At 37.8% G+C, this 16,284-nt stretch overlaps 1 protein-coding gene across 1 annotated transcript in view; it reads left to right on the top strand.

Moving 5' to 3' along the window:
- Positions 1 to 259: 259 nt before the first annotated feature.
- The window catches only part of LOC149300917 (cytosolic arginine sensor for mTORC1 subunit 2), a 74,841-nt gene continuing 58,816 nt past the window's right edge, over positions 260 to 16,284 (top strand). Inside the window, exon 1 of the mRNA XM_089484648.1 lies at positions 260 to 378. Within this exon, the coding sequence (XP_089340774.1) occupies positions 266 to 378 (113 nt within the window). The 5' untranslated portion in view covers positions 260 to 265. The remainder of the gene's footprint in view (positions 379 to 16,284) is intronic.

The following is a 16,284-nucleotide window of genomic DNA, read 5'->3' as shown; positions in this document are numbered from 1 at the left end:
GTGTAGCACCAGCTGCCTTTTTTGCACTCTGGAGCCGCTGCTGTTCGAGTCTTCCTGAACTCATTCAGCTTCCCTTGACTGCTTTTCTTTCAAATCCCCCTCCTCTCTCTCTTTTTTTTTTATTTTCCTCCCCATTTTCTGCTGCTTTCACACCCACCTTTTTACCCATTGCAAAAAGAAAAAGGGGGGAAAAAAGTCTACAATCAACATAAAGAACAAAAACATTATTTTCCATAGATGATCTACAAATGAGAAGAAGAAAAAGATGGAACTGCACATTTTAGAACACAGGCTAAAAGTGGCAAGCATAGCCAAGGAAAACATCCAGTTGTTTACCTATGGATTAATCAAACTTGCCTTCTTATCGTCCAAAACCAGGTAAGAGATCGCATACATAATCATGCCATCAGAGGAGCCCTGATGCAATTCAATGGGGTCAGTTGCACTGGTTGATTCCTCTGCTCTGTATGATCACTCCCATCCAAAAAAAAAAGAAAACAACTTCTTCATGTCATTGAATCCTCCAAAGAGTGATCGTGTGTTCTGAATGCGCTTGTCACAGGGTGAAAGGGTTCAGGGACATTGTGCAGACGCTAAATGAATGGAACAGGTGTTTTTGCCTTAAAAAATAAACTGTGCATATGAAATATGAAATCATTAACAAGTCCTGGATTAGAGTGATGAGCCCTTTACAGTTATTATATGCTGATATCAAGGTCTGGCATTATTATGACTTTGCAGGCATCCTTTTTTTTTTTTGTAGATTTTAATGTATTTTGTTTAGGTGACTGGCTAGAGGTGATGGGATTTGGAGCAGTGGGGGCTATTGGTGCATTTTTGATGTTTTTAGAGGCCTGAGGTTTTGCATTCTTTGGGTTATGACATGGGGAGAGATGATAGCAGGGTTGAGAGGGGGGATCACTAAATATTTAAACCCCCCCCCCCAATAAAGTAACTCTTTATTGGTTTTTGTCTCATTTGAAGGCTGCTGGTGACAAGGGGCTGTATTGAATTAGAAGTCAAAGCAAACGCATGGATAAAGTTTGCATATAGGATAACTGGTCCCATTGAAACAATGGCTTGCTTTTCATAAGGGGGAGTGGCAGCCTATCCTGGGCTGTTGAAATGTGAAGAGATGTTATTTGGATCTTTTGTCTCCCCAGTGGTTCAGCACTGCCATTGTTTGCAAAGTAATTTATTCCAGACCCTTGTTTACTTTATCCCCTGTGCACCGGAGATGCCACAGTGTAAATCCCATGTGTAAAAAAAAAACAAAAACAAACAAACCCAAAAACATAAAAAAACAGGTATCTGATTGCCCACAGCGCCTCTAAATGACTCTGAGAGTCATGAAATAGTTAATTCAATTATTCAATAATACCTTTCTAAACCTATTTCACGGCGGTGCCCTCCAGGGCTCTGAATGAAGTGAGTGCGTCTAAAATGTGTAATTAGTCTGATTTGTTGTTTTAAATAAATGAAGCCACGTAATTCTGCGTGCGTTCAGTGCCCACGAATGCCAAAATGTGCCACAACAGATGCAAAGGCTGCACGTTCCTTTTGTTTCATCCAGTCGCTGTGTGTTTAGGTGTTATGCTTTATCGTGTTTTATTTTCTTTAAAAAAAACCAAAAAAACACAAAGGTATGATTTATCCTGAGGCCTAAGGATGTATCTCATATATATACATATGCGGTTCTCCTTTTTTAAGTGCTAAAAGGGCACTTTCTGGACCATCGGTTATCAGGGCCTTACAGTTTGGAGAATGTCAAAGTAGATGAAGATTGTACAAATATAAATGAGACAGGATAGAATTATACCCATATATATTTATATATTTCCCCTAGAAATCATGGTGCTTTTTTCCCCTTGTGTTTTGCAACTCTGAGAGTTGATAAACAATGCCAGGCGTTGGAACGATCTGCCTGGAGGACAGGTCATTGATCAAGCTCCTTAGCATTTGCTATCACTGTAGTCCTTGGATAAGATTACTTTGTGTGCGTGGTCTCCCATTTGCAGTATATGATATCTGCGTGCATTGCCTTGCCTTTCATTTATACATGCATTCAATCCTTGGGGGTGTTTTGTTATCCTTGGAACTTGCGCAATTCTCAGGATCTGTATTTGTAAAGAGCTATTCTATTGCAAAATGCTATCCAGCCAACGTGAATATGTTTCTGATTTTCATGGTGGCTCCTCCACCGGTATGGCCCAATAGTTCATTTATGAGCAAATCCAGAAGATGATTCAAATGAATGGCAGATACATAATAGCTAGCTTTTAGCTATTTGATAAACAAAAGTGATGGATACAGTTATCATTAATCGTGACGTTATGGCAATATTTTCATACATATTTTTAGAACAATAATGTTGTTGACTCTGTTTGTCTTCACTGACATTGTTATCTTCATGAACTCCTGAAGAAGGGATCATAGTATCCTGAAAGTGTGCAGTTAGCTCAACAAAGTTTTCACGTTGGCTATTTCTTTATACTACATTGCATTTATTTATGAAGTGCCAATAGATTCCATAGCGCTAACCTGCTCGCTAGGAATTGGCCAAAGCGGGCCAATACTAGCCCTCGGGGGCCACTAACGGGCAAGGAATGCTAGTAGTTTTAATGAATTTTATATAGAGATCCATGTGCTCAAACTGGGATATCCAAAACGTGTTGCCTGCATGCGGCCCCTGGGGGCTGGGGTTGTGCAGTCCTGGTCTATGCTCTTACTGGGTGTTCTTTTAAGCTACATGGCAACCTGTGCAATCAAAACGCAGGTATAACATACCCCATTGTGCAGTCTCTTCCATTAAACACATGATTCTGTTAATTCTGAGTTTCAAATCACTGGGGCACTGTATGCTACGAGTAGGCTAACACATACTTCTTTTATTAGGCCATAGCTGGAAGCTCATACCTCCTGTAAGGATCCTGGTCTTAACAAACAAGAGGCAAAAATGTAGCAGTCAGGGCAACTTTCCAAGATTTACCATAATATTACATCAGTGTTTATCCATCTGTATATAAAGGGTAGTTTTTTTAGGATATACAAATGGATAAATACTGGCTTATTTTGTATGAAAATGTATTTTTATTTTTTTTTTAAATATTTTTGTTAAACTAGTAAAAAAAAATAAATATATGTATAAAAATAAATAAAATATTTATAATAAGTATATATGTCTGTGTCCAAAGTTAACCAAAAGCTTGTTATGGGAAAAATCATACTATGATGGTCTCTTAAAGGGGTACTCCAGTATTCCATACAACCCTGTCAATGAAGAATGTGTATTAATACACTTTGTAACCAAAAAGCTTTGTAAGCTTTAGGTGAAGCTGCAGATCCAGAACTGCAGCACGACATGGTCCTGGTTTTTTTTCTGCCAGTAGTTGCCTCCTTACTGAATGGTGGCAGGAAAACACTTCTACTGAAATCAATGGGAATCAACTGGAGCTGATTGGCGATGAGTATATCACGTGGGTGCACCAAGAAGGTGGAAAGTGGGGAGAGAGACGATTGCATATGGGGTGGGGGAGTCTGCTGATTTACTCCATGAATTTGCAAAGGGGATTACATGAAAATTTAAAGGGGCCAGTCAGCTATCATATGTACAAAGTGACAGCTGCAGTGTACCTTTAATATGTTCTTCTGGACCAGATCGCCTTTTAATATTCTGTTTTGGGCCAATTAGACTTTTTAACAATGTAGCTGCAAAAAAAGTTGCGAGTAAAATCCAGTCCTTAGTCTCGATATAGGTTGTTTGTTTACATTAATTAGGTTTTCTTAAACTGATTGAGCTTATTCAAAGACAGAACATACATATCTTCATGCATAAGGCATCATAAAAAAATTGTACACAGACATCACAACGTTCATACTCATTGAGAAATGGCTGAATCTGCTGTAGCAATTATGATGCATTGTGTTTACTAGGAGTGTAATATATGACACCCATACCCTCTTGTTCAAATTCTGTGGTCTTTTTTTGGGACCTTGTGGATTTCTCTACAAATGCTGTAGGCCAGACTTTGAGTAAAACCACTACCGCAATGGAGTAGTTTTGATTGATGCTGCCGAGGCTTGACAAAACCCAAGAGTCGGGTAACTGTGGGTCCTGGATATTTAGATCAGGCTCATACATTTTTTGGCATTTTATATATCTTATTTTTACAGATGTGCCACTTCCGGGTGCCACAAAATTATCAATCTGGCTCCCAAATTCTACACAAAATTTTCGGCAGAGCACTGTATGTGTTAATTTAAATTACTTTTATGTTGTATGTAGCATTTGCTTTCCTACCAGCCTTACGAATGTGTACTCCATCTCTTGGGAGACACAATCTTTCAATAATTGCTAGTCTATACATCCTCTAAAAGTACTTTATCAACTGCTTGTAATGAGATCTCTTATAGACCACAAAGTGTTTAATATTTGAGTAAACACTGAGAATGGTCCCCTTGGTTCAAATTTGAAGTGCCTTCAATGAAATTCATAATGGCGTCCCCCAGCTGCAAGGAAAGGACCCTTCAGAGATTTCTGCAAAATACCAATTTTTATTTTTTATTTTTTTTGAAAGTCCAATTTCTGCTTTGAATATAATTCCCTTTAAATCGTATATTTGTTTGACTTTCTATAGGATTATGATACATATTAAAGCTGAGTAAGTGAAATGGAAAAGAGCCTTAATCTTCAGTTCAGTAAGAATATCCTGTAAACACGGGGGAGGAACTGTTTACATGCTAGATCTTGTCTCTGTTTTCTTATGTAGCTGGACTGATGCATGTTATGGGAGTTCAGATGATTTATTAGGTATACGTCTTGAAGTTTGCAAGGGACTGTCCCATTTTGCCCTGTAGCAAGCATGCATAGGCATAAACAAACAGTGTCAAAGGGAATCTATCAAGCTATCAAAGCTTCAGTGTTATTAAATATGTTGTAGCAGTGTACATCCACTGTCATTGCACATTTTGGGGGAATTTGGCAAATTTCATTCTCTTCTTTCCTTTGACACTGTAAGTGCTTGTCTGTGCCTACGCCCTTTATTAATTTATATAGTGCTATCATATTCCGCAATGCTGTAAATTGGGTAAACAGGGCATAACAAGCAGCGCGTAACCTACAGAAACAAAACAAGCTCAAATGAGCTTACAATTCCTAGCATGCTCTTCAGATGATACTACAACGTATTGCGTGTACTCCATGGAAAGTGCCCTTAGCCATTTTACATACTCGCTGTAAAAAGTATTAATTTCATCTTTTTGATTTCTGATTGGTTTCCACAATATGACCATAAGCAATAGTAGTCTAGCCTTTCAGCAGGCCATATGACATGTGCAAGACCATATAAGATGTAGTTTGATGTTGAGTGTAAAGTGAGATATTGTGTTAGTGTCTGGATCCTTCTAAATATACACATTACTATAGTTAGTGTTCAGAAATAGATATTGGTGTTCCAGAATGATCGTTCCTAGAAGCCCTATCTCTTGGAATACATAGACTTAATTTAGCTCTGATGTCCACCTGTAACTGGTATACTGTAAACCACTGGGGAGGAGGTTGAGGTTTTAAATAAGAACAACTTCCAATTCTGGATTTCTGCCGTGTCAGAAACCTGTTTAATAACTCAGATATGAGTTACGAGAGACCAGCTTTAAGGTATTTTACTTCATTGGAAAGACAGGTGCTATTTCTGTTTGTGAGAACACAAAAATGCAGCTTTTTCCAGATTATCTAGAGAGGTTGACTGGAAGCAGACTTCTGTTTACCTTTGTGTGATTTTATTAGATTCTTAGTCTCTAGATGAAAAGTACGCCCAGCTGCCTTAGTATCTGAACAATATGTTGTAGTGCCTTTGACAGTGTGGTCCACTAAAGCTAATGTTCCAAACAGTTGCGAGAACTACTTTAAAGGATGTTGGTGCCCTCATCCCTACAAAGTGACCTAGTACAAGAAGAGCAAGGATTACCTGTATGGCCATAGTAGAGTGTTTATGGTGGAGAAACTAAACCTTCAGGAAGAAGGTCAAGACCACAAAAAAGATTGACCTGAAGTCGGCTCGGACTGCAGGTCCAAGGGAATGTTGGCAATCGAGGTGTAAACATTCTGCATTCGGGGGTGATAAAACAAGAAAGGGATTCTAAGGTCCGAAAATTGTTGGCACGCAAAAAAAAAAGCATGGCAATGGTCATTTCTGACTTCTCAACAAAGGCTTACCCTGATGGGGATGGATATAGGCTTACCCTCGCATGGCTGAAGATACTAATTCTGATGTTGTAATTGTGACCCACAGCAGCATAGTTCATGGGCCTTATTGTTAGAGTTATTGGAACTTATAAATTATTGATTTTTTAAGATAGGAAAACCGGTTAAAGTAAATTGATTTTCTACTTCAGTGGGGGTGGGGCAAATAACTTAACCCCTTAAGGACAATGGGTGGTCCCAAAACCCATTGAAAACAATGCATTTTGAGCCCGTCTAAAGTAATTAAGACTTGCTCTCTTGATATTCTAAATTGCAACATTTCATAAACCATTCTTTGAGTACACCGGATGTAATGAACAAAGGATAACATTATTAAGGATTAGTACATTTGTGGACCATCTCTTCCCCTTTCATTTTTTCCATTCTTCATGCAAGTTGTGCATGGCAGAGATGTTGCATGATTTGTATTGGCTCAGCAGCCTCAAGTGATGATAATTTGTACATTCGATGTCCTATTTTTATGCGAAACACTGTTAAAGTACTTACTCTTGCTAGTCTACTTAAAGGGCCATGTGTGAATGCACCTGCAATCACAATCATCCTACACAGTGATGGCGTGGGTGAAGCATTAAACTCAAGCCAATGGCTGGAAAGCATGCAAAGTTGCAAAGAGAACACAGCAACGGTGTATATCTCGTTTCATAGAAGTTGGAATTATGCAAGTCAAAGCCTTGGTGTGTGTATATTTAATGTAATCTCTGTTAAAATGTTATCCAACTGTACTGAAAGCTTGTTGCCAATGAGAATTGCTTTGATTTTCAATATAAAATAATTGGCTCCTGGTGGAAGCAATCATTTTCTCCTTGATCATAAAATACAGTTATGTAGGGTAACATTGACAAATCCCTATTTTCAGGATTTTGTTACAATAAATATCTTTGATCTGCAAACCTGAAGGCTACCATTGTTGCCACTATTGATACTTTTGGTGGCATTCTCTGCACAATCGCCACACAGAGCAATGTTCATAAAGTCCGTTCCATCATTTTAAGTGTCTGAGTGATTAAGGTGGAACCATTCTATTGTTTACCACAGCCAATTTGATTGAGTCAGTGGTTTGAAGTAGGATAACACCGCTAAAACACATACACATGGCTAATAATCAGCTGTCTGAAAATATTACGCTATGTTATTACAACATTTTTGAAACATTTTTTTTAATCTGATTTAGTGATGGGGGGGCAGTATAAAATAATGTAACTGCAGCAAAGGCTGTATTTGGCAGGAGGAAAACAGATTTTTAGATAGGGTAAGTCTCTCCCCGGGCAGAATAGATGATCCATTTAGCATTCATAAGGTTCAAATAAACCTTTTATTATCTTTAGCATTCTTATTTGTATTTATTTAAACTGCTTGTGATTTATAGATTTGGTCAGATTTTATCTTCACAGAGTTATGTTCTGTGGCAACCAGGGTGAAATCTGCATGGCCACTATCTTGTACTAAGTTCATCTGTCCTCTCCTTATCCCTCATAACCCTGCCAAAACCGACCCACTGTAACCAAAGGGCAGAAACAATAAGGAGGAATAATCTACCTAATCGTATTAAAGTAATTAAAGTAGCATAGCTGTTCCATGGTCAGGACATTCCTGACACCAGAACTCTTAACTCCTCTTGTTTACAATTCTGATCATTGTTCCATCAATGACTGAATGTGAAATTTTTGGTTTTGGGTGAAACCGAGACTTTCCGGATGGGAAATGGTGTCATGCCATAGCCACGTAAAGTGACCAAAGCGTGCAAAGCTTCAATCTCCAACTTTAGTCCTACAATTTGTCATGGCACCTAAGCAAAAGTTTGCAAATCAGATAATGTGGACCTTTAATGAAAATAAAAGTTATAGAGTATCATCGTACCTTACATTTTCGTACACTTAACAGGGATAGATTACTTTCTCAAACTCCACATTTACAGTTCAATACACAAGCTTGTATACCGGTGTTGACAGGCACATGCCTTATGAGTATACCATGGGAGAAACCATTTCTTTTTATCCTCAGCATCAGTCTAATTATTCATTCACATTAAACTATCCCACACAGTTAGTTCCTTTGCTCATATCTCAGCTTCCCTTAGATAAATGAAAGGCTCAAATTATTGGTTGATAAATGTACTTCTGCTAAAAGCTGATGTAGATGATGGCTTCTGTAGCCACCATTAAGCAGGTTTATTAAGGAGACAGACCTGTAGAATTTGCTCGAAAAAGTGACTAATCACTGTGAAATCTCTGGGGCGCCGGGTACCTGGCAGTCTTGGAGTTAAAGTACTATGATGGTAAGGTCAGCATGTTGTAAAGTTGGTTTATTCATTGGTTACTAGGCAAAGCATGATGAAAATGACTTTGCTTTGCATGCTGTTTATACAAAGCGTTAGGGAATAGGAAGAACTGTTTGCATATGCTTTATTTGTTGTGACATTTTGATAATCATAAGGATAACCAAGGACTAGGAAAACAGGGCATGGAAAGTGAAAATAGCTTTGTTTCAGCCCATGGAGTACCAAGTTTTATGATAACAATTAGACCTTTTTCTTGTTTGTTTTGTGTAAATGCTGCATTTACGTTATTGCAGCAATATTGAGGTCTGCACTTGTGTCTAAGGAAAACTCTAGCTGTCACGGCTTCAGAATAAGTACATTGATTAATTCAAATAACCTATAGCTTGGATATTTCAACCTGTTTCCTTAGAAAAGGAAGTAAAATGTACATTTGCCATGGGATACACATAAGATAGGATATTTAGAACGTTATTTGTAAACACAGTAACATTAAATACATGGATATATTCGTATACTGGATTTAGGTCTGAATTCTGATGTATGTGCAGTAGAGGACCTTGGCTAGAACCATATTCATGGCCAGCGTATGCTGTGTATGTTGTTTCAGAAGATTCAGATACTTTTGTTGCTAATAAACTCTAGAATAAATGGGCCTGGCAAAACTAATACATTAATTTTCTAAATGGTGACTTGAACTCACAAAGGTACTCTCTTGATCTCAGAAACAATGGGTTGGAGTCAGTGCCAAAATAAGTCTTCTTGAGTATTGAATCTTTTTGGTTTTTTGGGGTCTGAGAATTGTTACCCAATTGCTTGTGATAGGTTTGCCCCTAGCATTAGATCAAGCCCATTGTAAGCCAAATGGTAGCTTACTACCTATAACATCTTGACTATAACCCCCACTCGGTGCTCACATCTCACCCCTTACCTATCCATTCTTGTATAATTTATATTTTTAGGCTGACTGTTCTGGATATTAGACAAGGTTTCCAGGTATGGTATAAGCTATATGTACATTGATGCCTTAGGCAGAGGCATTGTGCCACCAAATTCCTTTATAAATCCCAACAAAATAAAAATGATATTTTACAAGAATACTTGTGTTAACAAAGGACCAACTACTTGCTATACATTTTTTTATTTTTTTGAACATTACATTTTTATTGAGATTTACACGTTGATGGACACATCACAATGCGAGATGGTAAATACAAAAAAACCCAAAAAACAATCAATACATAACGACCATAACTCGCAGTCAGAAAAGGAGTGACATGCATAGAAAAGTAGCAACAGGGCTGCCAGCAAAATCTCAAGATTTTCAAAATTTTCTAAATGTGATGAACAAATGAAAACACACAATCCAAGAAGAGAATAGGAGAAGAAGAGAGAAAGAAGAAGAAAAAAAAAAAAAAAAAAAAAAAGGGAGGGGGTATAGAAAGACACATCCATCACGAGTCAGTGGTTGCCTTTGTGTACCAGGGAGTACGCATATTCCCCAGAAGAAGGCCACCCGCCACAGGAGGGAACGTGTGCGTATAATAGTCGTCCCAAGCCTCCCAGGTCTTGCTATACATTTTTAATAATACAGTTGCATGGTATGGCAAATGCACAGAGAATTAGAGTGGGTAATTTACATGTTCATGGGTCATGTACCTGTACAAAAATTAAAGGGACTTGAGCTCAAGTTGGCTGTCTGAATATTTATGCAATATATGCCTCCAAAGACATGTTGAACAAGGAGGGAAGTCCTGTTGAGATGAAATGATACTATAAAGTAGGGCTGAAACAACTAATCGATAAAATCGATAATAATCGATAATGAAAATCGTTGGCAACGATTTTCATTATCGATTAAACTTATCGATTTATAAAAATTATAATCCGACCTCAAACAGAGATCGGATTATAACACTAGAATCCAGATCCCCCGCAACGCTGCAGGGGACCTGGATTAATCGATTAATCGAAAAAATAATCGGCCAACTAATCGATTATTAAAATAATCGTTAGTTGCAGCCCTACTATAAAGTATAGATGATAGAGTATGTTTATTTAATTATAACATGAACAGCATAACTAGGATGGCAATGGCTATTGCTTTATTGGTCCCTGGGAAATCATTTCAAAGAGGTTTGAGATGCATTTTAGTGGACCAATGTTCACACGCTAAGGAGCTTTTTAATTCTGTTTTGTAGCCCAGTGTTCATACTTTAGTATATGAAAAAAATGTCATTAAAGATCCACGCGGTCCAATGTACTGACTAAACAATTGTTTTACCTCCTCTTTTTTTGGCTAGAACTCAAGGCAAAAAGCAGACATCTTTGGCAACCCTTCACCTTGAGGGCATAGTATGCCAAAAATTCCTCTCTTCCCCATCCATTAGATCCAGATTTTTTGGGTTGGCCAGAAAGCTAGCACCTAACACCCCTGCCAAAAGTCTTATTTGGACTTTCATTATGATACCCAGACCAACTGCAAATTGGCATTGAATATCATTAAAAAAAATCCAAGCATGACAAAAGTGAATATTATGCATGGCTTAATTATCACAGAGGTACCCTTTTCAGATGATGGAATAAAACGTCTAATAATTATTCATTTAATAGGAACAGATTTTCCCTATTGGCTTTTTCTGTTAACCTTATGACAAAGCGCTTAAAAGAAAACAATTTCTATTGTTATGTACACACTAATTTACGGTCACATCACCTTTTCACTGTTCTTGGATTAAACAAAAAAAATGCTTATTTTTATAGTCTGGAGTATTTGCAGCAAAAAACTATTGTTATGTTTCTAATGAACGTAATATAGGGTAGCCAAAGGGTAACCAAAGGGATCTTGGGCATTAGTGATAGGCCAAGTAATTCCTGGGTTTACATTCCAGTACTTTTTAATTAGCTTAAAGATTTCTCGAGCTACATGTCTGGATAAGAATTTCTTTCATTGAGACCAACCACTTTTGAGAGTTGGTTTTTAATTCTAAAAGATTAACGTTATTAAGGTTTTTAGCATCATTTCGTTTCCAGAACATGAATGTACATGCAATATTAGCACAACTAATGTTTGAGTCTGTGTTGGAATCGCCACATGGCGCACTTCTATAGTTACAGAGCTCTTTGTGAAATATACACGTAAAAAGCAAATTGGCTGTATCTGCAATTATGTCAATTAAATAATCCGCCACAGAAATTTCACGTAACGCTAAATATATAAAAAATTCAACAAAATACTCAGATACTGTAATTAAAAAACTCAACAGTGTAGTATAGTGCTTAAGGGTATCACTGCATGCAGTTTAATATGTCCACTGGGCATTTACCCATTCCAGGCCTCTTTCGTCCCAAAGAGTAAAACCTGAATGGCATCTGCCTCCTTTAAATTGTGTGCTTATGGACACCCAGTGAGTGCCTTGCTGACCGTTGATGCTCTGTACATTGTAAAATTTTACATCAATTATTACAAAATGTGTGGGTTTTTTTATTAACACCTGGATGTTTTATTCCTCCTTTTTCAAAATTGTTATATATCTGTTGTCCCTGGATGTTAATCAGAAACCTTTTAAAATATTGTTAGCAAATATTATATGTAAATTAATACAGATTTAAAAACATTTTAAAAATACACATTAAAAAACAAACGTAAAGTTGTATATTCTTCAGGTAGAACCTATTTACCCCACTGTACTTTTTTGTTTGGTTACTGTTTTTTTCTCTTCTCTAAGATTAATGCTTGAGTTTTTGTTAAGAAAAACTCAGCAGCTGATAAGTTAATATAAAATGCAAAACATTGTATGGCTGGCTACGTTCTGACAATAGACTGTTCTCTCAGTCTCGTGGAATGAGCTGGTCATGTGTATCAGATAACCCAAATTAGAGCTTCAGTAAGACGCCAAGCAGAGGGTTTAGCCATAGTGCAAAAGAAACAAACAACCCCAGTAAAAATTATTTGCTTTTAATTGGAATGCTCTCATGAGCTCAATTGTTTACATCATGTGAACATGGTACAATGATATACTTGTGATTTGAGGTTGTGCACTTTTCCAGAACACATAAGTAGTCCATTTAACGGACTTAACTTGGGCATGCAGGCTGCTTACAGAGATTTGTTAATATGTTAATAAGGAAAGCAATACATCAGACAGGGCAGTAATGGTTAAATACAGCCGTGTACTGGACAATTTTTATAATAATCCTGTAAAAGGTCAAATTTGGTCACCATAATTAATTCACTTTATCCATGAACACCTGGATGGTTCCCCTCTCTTGTTTAGTTAAATTATGTACTACAAACTATAAAGTTGGTTGCCCTAATGCTTAATTTTTTGCTACTAAATTTTGTATGGAATGGTACGTCACTAACACGTGATATTAAAAGGGGTGCTGTCACTTTCCGTTTCTACCAAAGGATAGGAATAATTTGATGTGAATGAATGAAAACTAAAGATGAATCCACCCAGTTTGTGATTAAGATAGGTGCAGCTATGCTCTCTCTGTACTCCCTCAGTTCCATGTTCATGGTCTCTGTGGCTCACACACGAATCACCACTTTGACAGAGCCTTGAAATATAAACTTTTCCGCATGAATCAATTCATGAGCTGATATATAAAAAAATTTAGTGTCTTCTCTCACGTAAAATTGGTTTGAGGCAAATTGCAGTAAATTAGAAGCATGAAGTCTCATAACTTGTTTACCTCCCCAGTGGAACAGCCTGTACTAAAGTGTTTTAATAAATAAGGTTTCTGTATACAAATCGTTCTTTGTTGCTAAGGTATTGACATAAAGCTCTGTACCAAATTTGGCAAATATATGACTCATACTATAATATAGTATAAGACTCTACCATACCACTAATAAACTCTGTACACATACCCACAAGCAATATCAAAGCCACTTAAATTTAAGACATGCATTGTAATAATCTTATTGGCCATTTCACATTTTGAAACATATGGATTATATGTAATATAAAGTATTGGTTAGCAGTGATTTTTTTTTTTTTTTTTAAATGCACATTTTATGTAAAAAATGAACAATACAGGTAAACCAAGAGTACTGTTAAAAGACTGTATTTGTCAACTTGACTATTAATTGAATGATTTCAACACAAAGTTCAAGGTTCAGTACAGGTTTCTCTCTTTTCAATACTCTTGGCTTTAAACACAAGATCTTGAGATTGGGAAATAAGCAAGGGTTTAGTGCTATTGACTCATGGAAATGTCTGAAAGTCTGGCTCTTTGTAAGCCAACAAACGTTTTGCCGTTTCCTCTCTAGCGTTTAAAGTAAAAATGTTTGTGGATGCGGTGCATCCTATTCCAGTTTCAGCTGTTTCCTGAGATGCACACTGAATGGGACATCCTGTCAGCGGCATGCTGAGACCAGTCCGTGAGAATTTTAGACGGACAACGTGGGCATTGGGCTCATGGTCTTAATGTGCAGAAATGATATTACTAATTCAAAAATAAAGAATGACATACTTGGCAGGATACAGCTAATTGTTGTCTATTGTAAAATGTTAATTATGAACATTAAGTATCAGTAAAGCTCTTTGTAAGCCTTCTACAATACACTGCAGCTCTACTCTTGTTGTTCAAGTATAACTCTTCATCAATCTTTATGTGGTGTTCTATCTATGAAACAAGAGAAAGTTGAAGACATGGCTGTCATTGCTGTAATCCTTTCCTATGATTAACAAGGTATCCTAAGGTATGTTGCACCACTGGTACTGCTCCCCATCTCTCCATGAGACATTTTGGCAAAGTTTGTGTAGTTCAAGGGTTAAGTTGACCTTAATGGAAGTAGAAACATAAGCGGAAACTCACACATTTCTGTGTGATAGGTGGCTTTACACATAGGGTGGTAGAAATCCCTTTCACAAGCCAACCATGACCACATTATGTTCAAGGGCATCTCGAACACTACATTCTTCAAGGACCTAAGAGTGGTCTACCATAACGCTTCACAAAACATCAATTATAAGCTTAGTAGCATTTTATGTCACGTTAGAGAATTGATTAATACAATTCAGCTTATTTTGTTTTCTCAACCTAAATGGACATGGTGTGCAGTAACTGCAACTTTATTATAGCATTAAGCAATTTATATGTTGCTCTATCCTGTTTCTATCCTTGTTAAATTGGCAAAGTCAACGGCACAAGTAGAATGTATGTATGCAATCGCTAAAGACAAAAACAAGAAAATCTGCAGGGAAATTAAGATTGTTTCTTGTTATAATAACAAACAGTGTAGCTTCTAACCATTAGCATTTTTAGTCTGTTGGATGTGAGCTGTTTTAATTCCACTACAGAGCGCAGGCTCTAGAAAGCATCTATTAGCATCCTGCCAGTGCTCACAGAGGTGCCTCTTAAAGCAAAAAAATAAATATCTAAAACACTTTGATCATATCTGGTCTGTTTTCCCACATGTGTTCAAAGCTAGTTGGGAATGTGAATAGGTACAGCTATAAGTATTCAAGTCAATGGATTTGTGGAAGTAACCTATCCACGGTTTACACCCTCATGGACTCTTCTCTTATTTCCAAATGTAAATGGAACAAGCCAGCAAGTAATTGACACTCTGGGCCTTCCATCTTGGGACAAAGTGGTCGATAAATCCAGTATTTTGCAATCATGGGTGTAGGAACCCCTAAAAATCTAGGGGGGACAGCATTTTCCCCCATCAGATCCCCACTTTATCCCCATCTCTCACACTAGGAGTCACACTCCTATCATACCCAGGCAGCCAGTACATGCTGGTACAGGGTGGCTGTAAGTGATGTGCAGACCCCATATTGCTGGCAGCATCAATACACAAGGGGGGCAGCTAGCTAGGTTTCAGCATGTACTGGCTGACTTGGCATGATAGGAGTGTGATTGCTAACAGCAATCACAGTCCCATAATGCCTAGGTTCCAGCACTTACACATCCATGCTATCACACACACACACACACTCATTCATTCATATACTCATTCATTCACAGATTCATTCCCTCAATCACACATACTCATTCAAACACCCTCCCCACCCCCTTACCTGCACTGCAGCTCCTCGATGCCGCTCACAGACTTCAGCAGGGGGCTCGGCCTCCCTCTGCGTTCTCTGGTACTCCACAGAGGAAGCAGTATGTGATGGGATGTCACGTGAACTCTGCTGGGTTCCTACGCCCCCCCCCCGCATGAGTTACTGGGGGGGATCTGTCCCCCCGGTTCCTTCGCCCATGTTTGCAATACGTGTTGCAAAACGTGTCTGTTTCTTATTTCAGTGTAGGGTTAGCTACAAGCTCCTTTTATTTGCTTGAAAACAATGGGTGCCTCTGATCAATTAACAGCCTTTCCAGTACCATGTTAGATTGTTTATATGTTTTATGTGATGCAGTGGTATACTTAGGGGTGGTGTCATAACAAGTATTGTTGTCAATGTTTTTGCCAGTTGCCTGTATCACATGTGTCTTTTAAAATGTTAATGAGGGCACCATCTCCAGTGATTTCACAAGCAATTCAATATGCCTGTTGAATGCACAATCTCAATTCAGTCATTCCTGGGGCAATCTGTTGTGCTGGGTCATGTTGGGCCTTTTGGCTGCAGGTTAGCCTTGGAAAGTTTTGCATTGGTTGTTGGGCTGTCACTCATTTATTGTATGTTACTGGCTCTCATTAAAAATCTGTTAAAGTAGATGAACCTTTGTGATATATTTTTATATTTGGTTTAACACCACATTTGGCAACCACAAATATCAGACTTCT

The sequence above is a fragment of the Sceloporus occidentalis genome, unplaced genomic scaffold (genome assembly GCF_023333645.1).
Source record: "Sceloporus occidentalis isolate IW3139 unplaced genomic scaffold, rSceOcc1.0.p SCAF_22, whole genome shotgun sequence".
Lineage (NCBI taxonomy): Eukaryota > Metazoa > Chordata > Lepidosauria > Squamata > Phrynosomatidae > Sceloporus > Sceloporus occidentalis.
Note: the sequence above shows the minus strand (reverse complement) of the source record. Positions and strands in the feature narration are given on the sequence as shown.